The sequence below is a fragment of the Martes martes genome (genome assembly GCF_963455335.1).
Source record: "Martes martes genome assembly, chromosome: 2".
In the NCBI taxonomy this organism is placed as follows: domain Eukaryota; kingdom Metazoa; phylum Chordata; class Mammalia; order Carnivora; family Mustelidae; genus Martes; species Martes martes.
The window spans coordinates 205,517,206-205,535,335 of NC_137889.1; the positions used below are offsets into that span (position 1 = coordinate 205,517,206).

General features: G+C 40.7%; 1 protein-coding gene across 16 annotated transcripts in view; it reads right to left on the bottom strand.

Moving 5' to 3' along the window:
• SEC31A (SEC31 homolog A, COPII coat complex component) overlaps nt 1-18,130 on the bottom strand; it is a 79,714-nt gene that overhangs the window by 15,182 nt on the left and 46,402 nt on the right. For 5 of the 16 annotated variants that reach the window (XM_080796423.1, XM_080796420.1, XM_080796418.1 and 2 more), the window contains 4 exons: nt 15,538-15,711; nt 12,930-13,022; nt 12,007-12,133; nt 9,592-9,933 (listed from right to left, as the gene is read on the bottom strand). In XM_080796423.1, the coding sequence (XP_080652549.1) occupies nt 9,592-9,933; nt 12,007-12,133; nt 12,930-13,022; nt 15,538-15,711 (736 nt within the window). The remainder of the gene's footprint in view (nt 1-9,591; nt 9,934-12,006; nt 12,134-12,929; nt 13,023-15,537; nt 15,712-18,130) is intronic. The other 11 variants (XM_080796413.1, XM_080796411.1, XM_080796424.1 and 8 more) reach the window with 4 other exon arrangements.

Below are 18,130 nucleotides of genomic sequence, written 5' to 3' on the forward strand. Positions count from 1 at the left end.
GCTAGAGCGCCTGTCAAACCATTGCGAACACCTACAAATCCAACAGGAGATCAGAGGGAAGAAGAGCAGCAATTCTAGAAACAGAAAATCGACCACTTTCTGAAAGGTAGGACAGCGGAGAAGTGAACTCAAGGCGACGGGAAGACAGACCGCGGGGGAGGGGCCGGCTCCCGGCAAGCGGCGGAGCACAAATCGGGACTTTTAAAAGTCTGCTCCACGGGGGCGCCTGGGGGGCTCAGTGGGTTAAGGCCTCTGCCTTCGGCTCAGATCATGGTCTCAGGGTCCTGGGATCGAGCCCCGCGTCGGGCTCTCTGCTCAGCAGGGAGCCTGCTTCCCCCCCTCTCTCTCTCTGCGCCTGACTACTTGTAATCTCTGTCAAATAAATTAAAAAAAAAAAAAAAAAAAAAAAGTCTGCTCCACGGAGGGACATTCCTCCAGAGGCTAAGCCGGGGTGAAGCCCACGTGGGGACAGCGTGGCCTCAGGTCCCGCGGAGTCACAGAAGGATCGGGGTGTCTGAGTGTCGCAGAGCTCGCAGGTATCAGAGCGGGGAAGCCGGCTACAGAGACGGAGCCGAGGAGTGAGCTCTCAGCTCGGGGTTACCTTGAACCGTGATCCGTGGCACAGGTCACTGCTCTGTGAGTGGGGACCCCACAAGTGACATATCCGGGCAGACCCCCCTGGAAGAGTGCAGGAATCTGCGGGGTTTGGAGGCTCCAGGCGGGGCTCTGTGCCAGAGACAGAGACGCTCGGTCACAGGCTGGGTGAGCTCGGAGCACGGCCGGAGGCCGGGGAGACGGGAGCGATTGGGCGCTTTTCTCCGAGGGCGCACTGAGGAGCGGGCCCCAGCTCTCGGCTCCTCCGGCCGGAGACTGGGCGGCCGCCATCTTCATTCCCGTCCCCCGGACTCTACGGAAAGCGCTCAGGGAACAAAAGCTCCCGAAAGCGAACCCGAGCGGATTCCTTAGCCCGATACCCTAGTAAGGGCGGGGCAATTCCGCCTGCGGCAAAGACACTTGAGAATCACTACAAGAGGCCCCTCCCCCAGAAGATCAACAAGAACATCCAGCCAAGACCAAGTTCACTTACCAAGAACAGTGTAATTCCAAAGGAGGAGAAAGCAAAGCACGGAATTCATGGCTTTCTCCCCAAGATTCTTTAGTCTTGCAAAGGTAAATAATTTCTTTTAATTTTATTTTTTTCTTCTGCTAATTTTTTTTTAACTTTTACCCTTTCCTCTTTTAACATTTTTTAACTAGTTTATCTTAACAAAACCTTTCATTAAAAAAAAAATCTTTTTTGAACCATCATTATTATAGTCATATTTTATCCTTGATTGTATCTAACTTTATTTTTTGTATACACATAGGGTTTTTTCTTCTAAGAAAATCTGGGATACAACTTCTAATAGATCAAAATATACGTTAAATCTAGTACAGGGCTTTGTTCGCGTCTCCAGCCTGAGCAAATTCTCTCCACTTTCTTTTTCTTTATTCTCCCAACCAACTTATCTTATCAACTCCTTTTTTAGAAAATTTTTTCAATTTTTTTTTAGAAAATTAAAAAAAAATCATCGTGTTTATCCTTATATGTTTTTCATTCTTTAAAATTTGGGGAGGTAGTTTCTTCTAAGAGACCAAAATACTCCCAAAATTAAGTGGGTGACCCTGTTCAATTCACTAGTCTAATATATACATATTTTTTTCTTTTTTATATTTTTTCTTTATTTTTTAAATTTTTTTTCCCACTTTATTTTTCTGAACTTCTTTTTAGCCCCTTTCTTTCCCCCACGATTTGGGGTCTCTTCTGATTTGGTTAAAGCACATTTTGCTGGGGTCTTTGCCACCCTTTTAGTATTTTATTCACTCCTTCATATATATATATATTTTTTTGTTTGTTTGTTTTTGTTTTTGTTTTTGTTTTAGATTTTATTTATTCACTTGACAGAGAGAGAGATCACAAGTAGGCAGAGAGGCAGGAAGAGAGAGAGGGGGAAGCAGGCTCCCCACTGAGCAGAGAGCCCGATGTGGGGCTCGATCCCAGGACCCCGAGACCACAACCCGAGCCGAAGGCAGAGGCTTTAACCCACTGAGCCACCCAGGCGCCCCTCCTTTATATATTCTTATCTGGATAAAATGACAAGGCGGAAAAACTCACCACAATGAAAAGAACAAGAGGCAGGACCGAAGGCCAGAGACCTAATCAATACGGACATTGGTAATATGTCAGATCTAGAGTTCAGAATGACAAGGTGCTACCTGGGCTCGAAAAAGGCATGGAAGATATTAGAGAAACCCTGTCTGGAGAAAAAAAAGTCCATTCTGGAGAAATAGAAGAACTAAAGAAATAGAAGAACTAAAATCTAACCAAGTTGAAATCAAAGAAGCTATTAATAAGGTGCAATAAAAAATGGAGGCTCTTACTGCTAGGATAAATGAGGCAGAAGAAAGATTTAGTGATATAGAAGACCAAATGACAGAGAATAAAGAAGCTGAGCAAAAGAGAGACAAACAACTACTGGACCACGAGGGGAGAATTCGAGAGATAAGTGACACCATAAGATGACACAACATTAGAAGAATTGGGATTCCAGAAGAAGAAGAAAGAGAGAGGGGAGCAGAAGGTATATTGGAGAGAATTATTGTAGAGAATTTCCCTAATATGGCAAACGGAACAAGCATCAAAATCCAGGAGGTGCAGAGAACCCCCCTCAAAATCAGTAAGAATAGGTCCAGACCCCGTCATCTCATAGTAAAATGTACAAGTCTTAGCGACAAAGAGAAAATCCTGAAAGCAGCCCGGGAAAAGAAGTCTGTAACATACAATGGTAAAAATATTAGACTGGCAACAGACTTAACCACAGAGACCTGGCAGGCCAGAAAGAACTGGAATGATATATTCAGAGTACTAAACGAGAAAAACATGCAGCCAAGAATACTATATCCGGCTAGGATATCACTGAAAACAGGAGGAGAGAGAAAAAGCTTCCAGGACAAACAAAAACTAAAAGAATTTGTAAACACCAAACCAGCTCTACAGGAAATATTGAAAGGGGTCCTCAAAGCACAAAGAGACCCTAAAAGTAGTAGATCAGAAAAAGGAACAGAGACAATATACAGTAATAGTCACTTTACAGGCAATACAATGGCACTAAATTCGTATCTCTCAATAGTTACCCTGAATGTAAATGGGCTAAATGTCCCAATCAAAAGACACAGGGTATCAGAATGGATAAAAAAACAAAACCCATCAATATGCTGTCTGCAAGAAACTCATTTTAGACCCAAAGATGCCTCTAGATTTAAAGTGAGGGGTGGAAAACAATTTACCATGCTAATGGACATCAAAAGAAAGCTGGGGTGGCAATCCTCATATCAGATCAATTAGACTTTAAGCCAAAGAATATAATAAGAGATGAGGAAGGACACTATATCATACTCAAAGGGTCTGTCCAACAAGAAGATCTAACAATTTTAAGTATCTATGCCCCTAACATGGGAGCAGCCAACTACAGAAACCAATTAATAACAAAATCAAAGAAACACATCAATAATAATACAATAATAGTAGGGGACTTTAACACTCCCCTCACTGAAATGGACAGATCATCTAAGCAAAAGATCAACAAGGAAATAAAGGCCTTAAATGACACACTGGACCAGATGGACATCACAGATATATTCAGAACATTCCGTTCCAAAGCAACAGAATACACATTCTTCTCTAGTGCACATGGAACATTCTCCAGAATAGATCACATCCTGGGTCATAAATCAGGTCTCAACTGGTATCAAAAGATTGGGATCATTCCCTGCATATTATCAGAGCACAATGTTCTGAAGCTAGAACTCAATCACAAGAGGAAATTTGGGAAGAACCCAAATACATGGAGACTAAAGAGCATCCTTCAAAAGAATGAATGGGCCAACCAGGAAATTAAAGAATTGAAAAAATTCATGGAAACAAATGATAATGAAAACACAATGGTTCAAAATCTGTGGGACACAGCAAAGGCAGTCCCGAGAGGAAAATATACAGTGATACAAGCCTTTCTCAAGAAACAAGAAAGGTCTCAAATATACAACCTAAACCTACACTTAAAGGAGCTGGAGAAAGAACAACAAAGAAAGCCTAAACCCAGCAGGAAAAGAGAAATAATAAAGATTAGAGCAGAAATCAATGAAATAGAAACCAAAAATAACAACAGAACAAATCAACAAAACTAGAAGCTAGTTCCTTGAAAGAATTAATAAGACTGATAAAACCCTGGCCAGACTTATCAAAAAGGACCCAAATAAATAAAATCATGAATGAAAGAGGAGAGATCACAACCAACACCAAAGAAATACAAACAATTATAAGAACACATTATGAGCAACTCTACGCCAGCGAATTTGACAATCTGGAAGAAATGGATGCATTCCTAGACATATAATCTACCACAACTAAACCAGGAAGAAACAGAAAACCTGAACAGACCCATAACCAGTAAGGAAATTGAAGCAGTCATCAAAAATCTCCCAACCAACAAGAGCCCAGGGCCAGACGGCTTCCCAGGGGAATTCTACCAAACATTTAAAGAATTAATTCCTATTCTCCTGAAACTGTTCCAAAAAATAGAAATGGAAGGAAAACTTCCAAACTCATTTTATGAGGCATAACCTTGATCCCAAAACCAGACAAGGATCCCATCAAAAAAGAGAATTACAGACCAATATCCTCGATGAACACAGATGTGAAAATTCTTACCAAAATACTAGCCAATAGGATCCAACAGTACATTAAAGGGTTATTCACCACGACCAAGTGGGATTTATTCCAGGGCTGCAAGGTTGGTTCAACATCCGCCAATCAATCAATGTGATACAATATATTAATAAAAAAAAGAACAAGAACCATATGATACTCTCAATAGATGCTGAAAAAGCATTTGACAAAGTACAGCATCCTTTCCTGATCAAAACTCTGCGAAGTGTAGGGATAGAGGGCACATATCTCAATATCATCAAAGCCATCTATGAAAAACCCACAGCAAATATCATTCTCAATGGGAAAAACTGAGACTTTTTCCCCTAAGGTCAGGAACACGGTAGGGATGTCCACTATCACCACTGCTGTTCAACATAGTACTAGAAGTCCTAGCCTCAGCAATCAGACAACAAAAGAAATCAAAGGCATCCAAATTGGCAAAGAAGAAGTCAAACTATCACTCTTTGCAGATGATATGAAACTGTATGTGGAAAACCCAAAAGACTCCACTCCAAATCTGCTAAAACTTGTACAGGAATTCAGTAAAATGTCAGGATATAAAATCAATGCACAGAAGTCAGTTGCATTTCTTTACACCAACAACAAGACAGAAGAAAGAGAAATTAAGGAGTCAACCCCATTTACAATTGCACCCAAACCATAAGATACCTAGGAATAAACCTAACCAAAGAGGCAAAGAATCTATACTCAGAAAACTACAAAGTACTCGTGAAAGAAATTGAGGAAGACACAAAGAAATGGAAAAATGTTTCATGCTCATGGACTGGAAGAACAAATATTGTGAAAATGTCTACACTACCTAAAGCAATCTACACATTTAATGCAATCCCTATCAAAATCCCACCCATTTTTTTCAAAGAAATGGAACAAATAATCCTAAAATTTGTATGGAACCAGAAAAGACCTCGAACAGCCAGAGGAATATTGAAAAAGAAAGCCAACGTTGGTGGCATCACAATTCCAGACTTCAAGCTCTATTACAAAGCTGTCATCATCAAGACAGTATGGTACTGGCACAAAAACAGACACACAGATCAATGGAACAGGACAGAGAGAGCCCAGAAATAGACCCTCAACTCTATGGTCAACTAATCTTCAACAAAGCAGGAAAGAATGTCCAATGGAAAAAAGACAGCCTCTTCAACAAATGGTGTTGGGAAAATTGGACAGCCCCATGCAGAAAAATGAAACTGGACCATTTCCTTACACCACACACGAAAATAGACTCAAAATGGATGAAGGACCTCAATGTGAGAAAGGAATCCAACAAAATCCTTGAGGAGAACACAGGCAGCAACCTCTTCGACCTCAGCCGCAGCAACTTCTTCCTAGGAACATCGCCAAAGGCAACAGAAGCAAGGGCAAAAATGAACTATTGGGATTTCATCAAGATCAAAAGCTTTTGCACAGCAAAGGAAACAGTTAAGAAAACCAAAAGACAACTGACAGAATGGGAGAAGATATTTGCAAACGACATATCAGATGAAGGGCTAGTATCCAACATCTATAAAGAATTTATCAAGCTCAACACCCAAAGAACAAATGATCCGATCAAGAAATGGGCAGAGGACATGAACAGACATTTCTGCAAAGACGACATCCAGATGGCCAACAGACACATGAAAAAGTGCTCCACATCACTCGGCATCAGGGAAATACAAATCAAAACCACAAAGCGATACCACCTCACACCAGTCAGAATGGCTAAAATTAACAAGTCAGGAAATGACAGTTGTTGGCGACGATGCGGAGAAAGGCGAACCCTCCTACACTGTTGGTGGGAATGCACCACTGTTGGTGGTGCAGCCACTCTGGAAAACAGCATGGAGGTTCCTCAAAAAGTTGAAAATTGAGCTACCCTACGACCCAGCAATTGCGCTACTGGGTATTTACCCTAACGATACAAATGTAGTGATCTGAAGGGGCATGTGCACCCGAATGTTTATAGCAGCAATGTCCGCAACAGCCAAACTACGGAAAGAACCTAGATGTCCACCAACAGAAGAATGGATAAAGAAGATGTGGTATATACACACACACACACACAATGGAATACTATGCAGCCATCAAGAGAAACAAAATCTTGCCGTTTGTGATGATGTGGATGGAACTAGAGGATATCATGCTTAGCGAAGTGAGTCAATCGAAGAAAGACAACTATCATATGATCTCTTTGATATGAGGAAGTGGAGATGCAAGGCGGGGGGTGGGTGTTGGGGGGAGGTAGGAAAAGAAAAAATGAAAGAAGATGGGATCGGGAGGGAGACAAACCATAAAAGACTCAATCTCAAAAAACAGACTGAGAGTTGCTGGGGGGAGGGGGGACGGGAGAGGGTGGTGGGGTTATGGACATTGGGGAGGGTATGTGCTATGATGAGTGCTGTGAAATGTGCAAACCTGGCAATTCACAGACCTGTACCCCTGGCGCTAATAATACATTATATGTTAATTAAAAAAAAGAATTTACTGAATGAATGTTCTGATGATTGCAATGTTAGTTTCAGTTTCTCTGAGCCTCAGGCATATAGTTTTGTGGTTCATTAATAGTTATAGGCCTTGCAAATCCTAATGTCTGTCAGGAATTATCCACTGGATAAATGCAATTTCCAAGTCTTACAGAGAACCATGATATGATCACAAGACACATAAGGAAAAAGATAAAATTTAGAGTCACAATTATTTACATATCATAAATAAAATTTTTAGCAAATAAAAAAACAAAATATGGTCAAGCTATAACTATTAGTTAAAAGATAGGGGACTATTAACATGCAAGAGGGTAACAAAGCAGCTGGCTCGGTACATGCTGAATGCTGAGAAATGCCTGTGCTTCTCCCGGTTAGTCACGGTTTCCCAGCCAGGTTAGAAGATCCCGCTACTTTGTATATAGAAGCAAACACTATCCTAAGGCCAAATACACTTCTGCTTAAGGAGAAAAAAATACCCATGCAAATATTTAACTTAGATGCTGAAGTAACAAATGCCTAAAACAGTGCTGCTGTATGATTCCGTAATTCCAACACTGATAATTGACTACTTCTCACTTTTGTCAGGACTAGACCATCTGGTGAAGAATGAACTCAGGCTCGGAAGACTGAGGGACCTGGACTGGTATCTCAACTCACTCTCACCAAGCAACCATGAGTTTAACTCCTAGGAGACCAAGCTTCCTCATGCCAATTAAATATATATATATATTTCTGTTTCTCATGGCTCTGAGAATTAAATAAGACAGTAGGTGGTAAATGAGGGTGTATATTCAATGTATACTCAATAAATGATAATTCATCTCCCTATTTCCCCGCACCACTTTTAAGCAGGGATTTTCTGGAAATCCAACAGAACTCCTGGATCAGAATGGATACTGTCTTTACTCACTGAGGTTTTAGAAGGTAATTTTTTGACTCTGTAACTGAATTTCAGCTTCCTAAAATATCCACCTATTTAACTATTTATAGTAACAGTTACAGAAATTTTATTTGTGTAGTAAAGGGTGATACAGATACTTTGTGTGTCTGTGAGCGATTTCTGGTACTTTGGACTTTATTTTATATATTAGAGAAGAGAGGAGACAGGAATATAATTCTGGACCCATAAGACGTTGTTAGAAAAGAATACTTCCTCAACAGATCCTATTTATGAAAAGTGTTTTCAGTAATTACAGCTACTGCTTAAAAGAAAAAATATATCTAGTGGACTCCCCGGGAGCAACTTCAGTATTAGAAGCAAAGCAAGATTCATTCATCTCTCTGCCCCTCTATTTCAACATCAGTTAGATAATCTAAAAGGGAAATTACCGTCAAATACCAACAGGCACAGAGCTCTAATTCTGAGTCAGCTTCTGTGTAATCACAGCAAATTTTACAGTCACTATCCCCAAATGTCTTAATGTATTAGTGCATTCAGTAATCTACATAAGCTTATGAATAGGTACTATTATTTCTAAGGACATTGGCTTGAGGCAGTTTAAGTAACTTATCCAAGTTACATGACTAGAAAGTTAGTGAAGCTGGGATACATATCCAGGGAGTCAAATTTCAAAGCCTGCATTCTTAACCAGGATGGTTAATGGTTCTTAACCCTGACTCATCGGTCCCTTTTTATAACACATGATTTTAAGACCCCTATTACTAAACCAAATAAAAATCAGATAATATAACCCACCCATAAAAAATAATGTAATGCTGTAATTATGAGATAAGTGAGAATTTATAAAACATGTATTTCACCATAGAAATAATTTAAAATTATGATTTTAGTTAGAAAATTTTAGGCACGACTACACTATTAGACTATCTACCTATGTATCTATCTCATCCTTGAAATTCCCCAAATGTCTGAGGGTGGTATTGTCCTAATGAGGAATTGCTACACTACTGTCTGCTGACTTTCTACTGTCTTAGAGATCCTCTCTGTCAGAGCTGTGCTCTCTCACTTTTTTCCTTTAGATAAGCATATTGAGATTCCTCATTTTTGCAAACAGAACAAAAAAAAGTTTTGCTCTAAAGCAGTAAGTGTCAATCAAATCTAGTTACAACGACCACTAATCTTGCCAATTAATTTCTTACCACTTACTTTAAGTTCAGGGGCCAATTACATGCTCTTGCCCTTCTGAAGTTCTGAAGCTCTTCTCACTTAGCGACTAAAGTTCATTTCGGGACAATCACACTTTTAGAACTAGTTCTAGCATCTGTTCTACAAACTCCGTCGATACCTCGGACCGCTCAGCTCACAAAGAGTCAGACATGATCCCCCTCCATCCACCCAGGTGTCCATGAAAAAATAAAGGAGGGAGCCAAACCGAATCCCTTTCAAGCGCAGACCTGTTCTTTGCGACGCAGGCAGCTCGCCGGCAGCAGGCAGTGTACCTGTGGTTCCAGGGGGCAGCGCGAAAGCCGAAGATGACGGCGGAGCTCCCGGTCCGCCATGCTGGAAGGATGCTCCGGAGGAAGGGGGAGGAGGGAAAGCGGCAGCAGAGCTGGCGGCCGGTGGAGAGGCCTGGGGCTGCGCTGCGTACAGCGGAGACTGCCCCGGATAGGAAGAAGCGGGAGATATGTAAGGGGTGTTAGGGTAAGCATTTGCAGCGGAAGGAGTGACAGGCTGCTGGGGCCGGTGCATTGCTGACCCCCCTGTTCCGAAGGAATACTGCTGGGCTGGCTGGTAAGCTACACCAAGGAGAAGAAACAAATTTTAATTAGTTGTAAGTTTATTCAGATAGCAGTAAAAAAACCCCAAACTTATTTCATTCTACGGAAATTATTTTCATCATCATTCTTTCAACAATGAGCTACAACCCTATATTAACACTTCTACGTTATGCTTTTGATACCCTGGGGATCCTTAAATGATACTAACAGTTACTGGATCCAGTATTTGAAACCTGCCATCTCCAGACTGCTGTTGGCTATGAAAATCTCTGAGGGGCACCTGGGTCGCTCGGTCACTTGTGCATCTGCTTTTGGCTCAGGTCATCATCTCAGGGTCCTAGGGTGGAGCCCAGCATTGGGCATCCTGCTCAGAGGGGAGTCTGCTTCTCCCACTTACTCTGCCCCACCCCGGCAACTCGTCCTTTCTCTCTCTCACTCTCACTCTCAAATAAGTAAGTAAGATCTTAAAAAAAAAAAAAAAAAATTCTTTGAATCATCAGACCCAAGAACTCCAAGACTGACCCTTTCCTGACCCTGGGGAAAGACTGCAGTGACACCGACCGACCAGCCACCAGATGGAACCATGCCGGAATTACATGTTCAAAGCACTTCCCCTTACAGTAAATAAGGGGACTTTGGTGGTGGCTCAACATCGCTCCCACTATAAGAATTGTAGGGTGAACACTATTGCTATGAATCGGAAACCTTCTCCAACATCTCGTAATATCATCAGCTACTCAAATTGTGATTCTGAGCCATAGTTTCAGATTAATAGCCAACTCTCCATGGTCCCTGACAAAACAATGACAATACAGTATTTCATATACTGTGCACGGTTGGTTAGTAAGCATCCAGGCACCCAACTAACATTTTGATGCAAAGATCTGAGCCCGGATTAGAGAATACTATCACATTCCTCATGACCAGGGGTAGGTATGAACTCCCATGGAATGAATCTACTAGAACTGTACCTACTTTATTCGGACAAGAGCACAAGGGAAAAGTCATGTCAAATCTGTATCCATGTTAAGAACATCCATTTTAGCACAGAACAGGCTTATTAGGATTAGTTCTTACTAGGCAGTGGTCTCTTGCTTTTGTAATAGTTGTTTAGTCCCATAATTTCCCCCCTGGAGATTTTTATTTTTTTGGTCAATTAAATTTTAAAACAGTGGTGATATTTTCTTTCTAAGTGCAAATGTTTTCTAAAAAACAAAAGCCAATGGTGGGCACATATCATTATTATACATCTGTGAAAATTCATAGAATGTTCAACTCCAAGAGTGCACCCTCAAGTAAACTACGGACTTTGGGTGGTAATGGCATGTCAGTGTAGGTTCATTAACTGTAACAAATGTACCACTGGGCTAGGGGCTATTGATAGTGGAGAAGGTTGTGCATAGGGGCAGGGAGGATATTGGAAACTTCTGTACTCTCCACTCAAATGTGCTATCTAAAACTGCTCTAAAATAAAGTCTACTTCTTGGGGCTCCTGGGTGGCTCAGTGGGTTAAAGCCTTTGTCTTTGGCTCAGGTCACGATCTCAGGGTTCTGGGATCGAGCCCCGCATCGGGCTCTCTGCTCAGCAGGGAGCCTGCTTCCTCCTCTCTCTCTCTCTCTCTCTGCCTACTTGTGATCTCTGTCAACTAAATAAAATAAAATCTTAAAAAAAAAAAAAGTCTATTTCTTAAAAAAGATGATACAAATGGAAAACAAGAACAAATGTGCTTTGGAACCATTTTTCCAAAAATGGTTTGTGTCATCTTGCTTAAAGGAAAAGAATATGCAACCAAATCCTTTCACAAATTCCATTTTTTAGAAAATATCCAAATCCTGGGACAATTCACTGTCCTCAGTAGCTGCTCAGGAACAGGAGCCGACTGTTCTGAACGGACTGACACCAGCTGTTTCCTGGCATGCCGGTTCAGGATGCTTCTTAGGAAACCGTGTTTCTCTCTCTCACGTCCTACAGAGAATGGTTCTCTCTTTGCTTATGAAAACTGACTTGATGAGTTTGGAGCTCCAAAGCAAATCTTTCAACCTTAGAATAAGACACGGGGCTGCACAAGGACTTCAGGGTCGCACTACTTACGCTGTGGCTGTGGATAAGGTGGTACCTGGGTGTGCATGTGACCCGGAGACGTGGGAAGCTGAGCTGTGGCAGCATTTGGGTTGGCGTTTCCATGCATTATGAAACCTGGAGGTGGAGGATTTTCTCCCTAGGGAATGAGAATATGATAAAAAGGAGGGTCACGCTTGCGTGTCATCCTTGCGCAGGGGCCATGCTAATCCTCTCTGTCTCGTTCCAGTTTTAGTAAATGCGCTGCCGAAGCGAGCACAGGAGGGTTACATTTGGAACCAAGAATCTTACCAGATGGATTTATAATCTCTGAAATGGAACTGTGTTTATTTTTCTAAAACAAACAAACAAAACTTCACTGTGTAAGAAACACTGCATTTTGTGCATTCTATTTTCTTTGAACACATTCTCTTAGCAACATTCTAAGTGGCTTAAAGATTAAACAGGTCCAAAGTAATAAATGCAAAGAATGGCGACAGATGCTAATGACTTCATAAAATAGTGTTAGTGATATTCATAGTAAGTCACCAGGATTTTCCACCTCTACTAAATGCCACCCACTACTCCACACTTTGGAAATATAAGCATAAATGCCACAAGGGAACTTTCGCTTCTCTTCCATTTCTGCAATGCTCAAAAAACAAAGAAGAAAGAAAAAAGAAAATCTTCAGTGCAATGAGATTTAAACCACTGTTAGAACGTCGCTTGATACTTTTCTAGCTGAGGTCAATTTAGAACCACAAAAGAAGGAGAGGGATAAGAAAATAAACAAATTGTCCTAAAACTGCTTCTTGCATCCTAAAGCATTAAAAATGCAATAAGCACGCAGACAGATGGGGGGAGGGGAACTTAGAGAAGGAGCGGTTAGAGAATATTTAACTATATATATTTGGGTGAGCAGAATTCTGCTCAAAGATGAATAATGAAGGATATACCTGTGTGTCAGAGGGAGAGGCTGCAGGTGGATGGCTGGGAAGGGCGGTAGGAGTTTTGTTACTCCAGGTAGTGACAGTAGGGGCAATTCTAACCTGAATTGAACAAAGAAATACCAATCACAGAAAATAAAAAATAAAAATGTTAAAAGAAGAAAAAAAAAAACCCAAAAGGCAATAATAGCCAGACGTGAAGCAAAAAATCAGAGCAGCAGACACTACATGCTAGTCAGGCACTGCTTTCAAGGTAGCGGGGACTCTAAAGGAAAAACACACATTCCCAATGAAAACAGGGGGAGGGAGGCAGGGGAAAACTCAATATGAAAACCTAAACCAAAGCATAAAAACAATGTCAAGAATAAGGGGAAAAGGCTAGTTCCTGTAAGTAGGTAAGGAAAGACGACATTGGGTGGGGGAGGTAATTGAGTAAAAAAGTTATTTTGAAGCATTAATCATAGTCAGGCTACTATTAGATCTGTAAACATATTGCTATAAGCTCCCCCTTCTGGATTTTATTAGAGCCAGAAAAATCACATTAGTTCCATATGAGGTTTAGAAACATACAGAGTATGTTAGAGATCATCCAGTCTAATCCCCACCTTCTACCACAGAGAAAGCCAACACTTCACTGAGAAATGAAGGGGCTTGCTGAGGTCCATACAACTAGCTGGCGACATTGCTAGGACCGAATCCGGCCTCCTGATTCCCAGGTCAGTGTTTGCTATACTACACCATGCTGCTTACCCTGGAGCCCTGAGGTTTTAAAAAAAAATTTTTAAGCCATCAAAATCTTTTTGTCAAATAAACCTTCACAAAAACTCTTCATTCAGCGTAAGATAAGCTTTAATCAAGAAAATCACTGCTTAATTTATTACTGAATTTGTTCTTCTTTTCTGAAAGCATGAGACTGCGAGGTCAAAGGGTAACCAAAGTCTTCCAGTGTTTTTACATCTTACCAGAAAGACAGATAAACCCAATGACATAAAGAGTAAATACTCTCTTTTCCCAGTGTAAAGGGTGTCACACTTCAGCACCCTGAGAGAGAGCGTGACCGAACTAAAGGCGCTTGGGAGTTCCAACACCAGGTCGGCCATTAACTAGCCACATAATGCTAAGAAATCCAAGTGTTAAGTCTTAAAACTCTGTCTTGTCACTTGACCTCTCTGCCTCTCAGTTTTTCTAGCCATTGCCTGCTTTGTCCTACCTACGTCACAGACATTCTAAAACCAGTGCAATCTCCACGAATGGGAAACTTAATCTGTTTTGTTTACCAATATACCAACAGGTAGAATAAAGATAGGCTCTCATAGTAAAGCTCTCAAAAAAATAATCGTCAAATAAAGGAAAAAACAAAACAGTTCAAATCAAATGTGTTAATCAAAGGTACAACAGACGGGGCGCCTGGGTGGCTCAGCTGGTTCAGCGACTGCCTTTGGCTCAGGTCGTGATCCCGGAGTCCCAGGATGGAGTCCCACATCAGGTTCCCGGCTCCGCAGGGAATCTGCTTCTCCCTCTCACCTTCTTCCCTCTCATCCTCTCTCTCTCTCTCTCACTCTCTCTCTCAAATAAATAAATAAAATCTTAAAAAAAAAATCTTTAATCATCTTAGTAATCCCCGTGACCTACAACTTCATATACCTTTGGTCATTCTCTACTATCCAAGTTGTCCCCCCACCCAAAAGTGTACTCTAGGGGCACCTGGGGGGCTCAGTCAGTTAAGCATCTGCCTTCGGCTCAGGTCATGATCCTGGGGTTCTGGGATTGAGCCCTGCATCGGGCTCCTGGCTCAGCAGGGAGCCTGCTTCCCCCTCTCTCTTCCCCCACTGGTGCTTGCTCGTGCTCTCTCTCTCTCTCAAATAAATAAATAAAATCTTTAAAAAAGAGAAAGTGTACTCTGAATACTCTTTATTGGGCTGATGCAGAAGACACAGTAAACTTATAATAATGATTTAGAATACAATACTCAAAAAAAGAGTGCTTTTTCTAAGAATATTTTATAATATTAACCAAATCACCCCCAAAATTATTCCTACTACTTAACTTAGTTTTTTGGATGACTCAAACTGTAGCAGTTTCAAGAACACATGTACATGTGTAAGGGAAGTTTGAGTGATAAGAAACAAGAAGAAATCTCCCCAGAGAGCTTAAATTAATTTATATTTAAAATATAATCCGTTTGCCTAGATTAAAGTGATCATTAAAAAAACAAAATAAAACAAAACAGGGGCGCCTGGGTGGCTCAGTGGGTTAAAGCCTCTGCCTTCAGCTCAGGTCATGATCTCAGGGTCCTGGGATCGAGCCCCGCATCTGGCTCTCTGCTCATCGGGGAGCCTGCTTCCCCCTCTCTCTCTCTGCCTGCCTCTCTGCCTGCTTGTGATCTCTCTCTCTCTCTGTCAAATAAGTAAGTAAAATCTTAAAAAACAAACAAAAAAAACCCCATAAAAAACAGACCATAAATACCACTTCCAAGAATATAAAAAGAAAAACTATTAAAATAATATGTTGTCTAGTTTTATCGGAGCAGATTAAGGTTTCTTATCCACTAAACTAAAACCACCAATTTGAACAGAAATATATGGATGTTCTACTTCATCAGGACCGTATCACTCACATGCGGGTAATATTGCTGAGCCGGAACTCTTGGCATCTGTGTGTGGCCGGCCACGGGTCCAGGCCTGCCCTTGGGCAGCTGCTGCCTGTCATAAGGAGTTTTAGGTGATTCCTGTCCTGGTATAGGCTGTCCTTGTGCTTTACAAAGTCTGTCACGAAGCTGCACGATATTTGGCTATAATAAGTAATGGAAGAAAACAAAGCCAGCTGTTAGAATTCACCCAACTATATGGCAGCATGTTGCTTTTCTTCAAGTAAGCTTGATTGGGCATACGTTCCTTGTTTATAAGCTATTTCCTATATAACAGACCCTGGCACATGAGGGTTTCCCATCATGGGATTCGGAAACTCAAGACTGATACCAAAGGTCCAAGATATATAGTGTAACTTATAATTTAACTGAGGCAGGGTCTGGAATTACACCCACCACGGAGAGTAAGATCAATGTCACTTACCATCTCTGCTCTTCTGTATTTTCTTGTAGTTGAGTAATCACAAATTATAAAAGTGTTAAAAAAAAAAACCATAACTTTTTTCTTTATAGGGAAAAAGGCCCCCCAAAAGAATCAACTGCTAAAGTTGCTGATGGGAGAAAATGGTGATCTAAGATGAAAATTCATAAAAAAGAGATGCTGGAAATAAGTTAAAAGAGTAAGATGTCAGGCGCCTGGGTGGCTCAGTGGGTTAAAGCCTCTGCCTTCGGCTCAGGTCATGGTCTCAGGGTCCTGGGATCAAGCCTTGAATCAGGCTCTCTGCTCGGCAGGGACCCTGCTTCCTCCTCTCTTGCTCTCTGCCTGCCTCTCTGCCTACTTGTGATCTCTGTCTGTCAAATAAATAAATGAAATGTTTAAAAAAAAAAAGAGTAAGATGTCACACTCATAGCAGCTTACGCAGATCTATGATTACATAGATCTACAACAAGTGTGAGTTGACCACGTACATGTTCTAGGTATTGACAAGCAACAACAAAAAAGTAACATTAAAATATTTCAGCAATAACTGATTATATTTTTCAAAATCATACATTTCTATAAATTCCTTAAAGGTTTAAAGCTGTCATTTAAACTTGAAGATATACTTTACTGTCTATCAGGGAGGAAAACCAGATACTATAATGATATCACAGAGTCTCAGAACATATTCCCCAGAAAATACTGAAGGGTCTACTGAGATACATAGAAGACAGCAACTTTGAAATTATTTATTTTTACATAATGTTCTTTAAAAACCCAAAGAAAACACAAAGAATAAGGTATAGAAAATGTACACAGTTATAAACGGTATTAAAAATAAAGAGTTTAATACTAAGCCTAGAAGATCTAAAGGTTTTAGATTAAGTTACTCTTAAAGGGTCTTACAACTTAATAATGGAGTCTTATTAAGTAAAAGCGCATAAAACTATTATGCCAAAGTCATCATAAAGTCTATGTTTTCTATTCTACCTATATTCTCATAAACAATTTAGAAAGATATGACGTGTAAGTGTGTTCAAAACCAACTAGTCATACCTCCACAATCCTAGAACACAAATGTAAGTATTTTACTCAATGAAATTACTCAAGAAAATGTATTGATAATTCCACAGAACAGACAAAATACTGAAAATACTTAACTAAAAAAATCCATTAAAAACAAGGTAAAGTTTATAATAAAAAGTACAGAAACAAAATTCTTTAAGGCTCAAAATTATGCTCTGCCAGACACACAATACAGATTATATATAAACATCCTACTTGTGGAAAACGGCCCTCAAATCCCACCCTAATTTCCATCCACGCTCCATTCTTAAATTTAGATAGCCCTCTTCCATGCTTCCATAGCCCTACTACCTCCATCACAGTATGTATCACTTTTGGAATCAGATGCTTACTTGTCTATATTCAGTTTGAATTTGGAAACCCCCCCAGGAAAAAAATCCTAGCAATCATGTCCATCACTACATAATCAGTCTCTTACTGAATTCCACTGCACTGAAAAAGCCCATTTTAATGGATACCAAATAAGGACACTAAATTAGAAATGTAATTGTGTTTTGAGTACTTTAAAAATATACTTGTCCTGGAGCGCCTGAGTAGCTCAGCTGGTTAAGCATCTGACTCTTGATTTCGGCTCAAGTCATGATCTCAGGGGTATGGGTTGGAGCCCCATGTCAGACTCCACGCTGGGCATGGAGGCTGCTTAGGATTCTCTCTCTACCTCTTCCTATGCCTCCCCCCACGCCCACCCCCAAAGTCCCCAGAAAATATCAGACTGGAATGGTATATAAAATGAACTTCTTCGCTAGTATCTATGTCTGGGGTGGCATTTTAAAACCACAACCCCACATGTTTTGTTAAGTATTAAATATTTATAGCTTTTTAACACAGAAGATTCCTACAAAGAACCTCGTACAAAGAATCAGCATTTGGCTTAAGAAACAAAAAGTTGGTCCTTTCCCCATTTATTTTCCTCAAACACTATGCCCCTCAGTACAAAGGGATCTATCATACTACAAGAGTATCCTATCTCTCTGATGCAGTCTGGTTACACCTTAAATGATCCTTGAATAACTGCAGTAACACTCACCTATAGTCAGATGATAGATGCTCAACTGC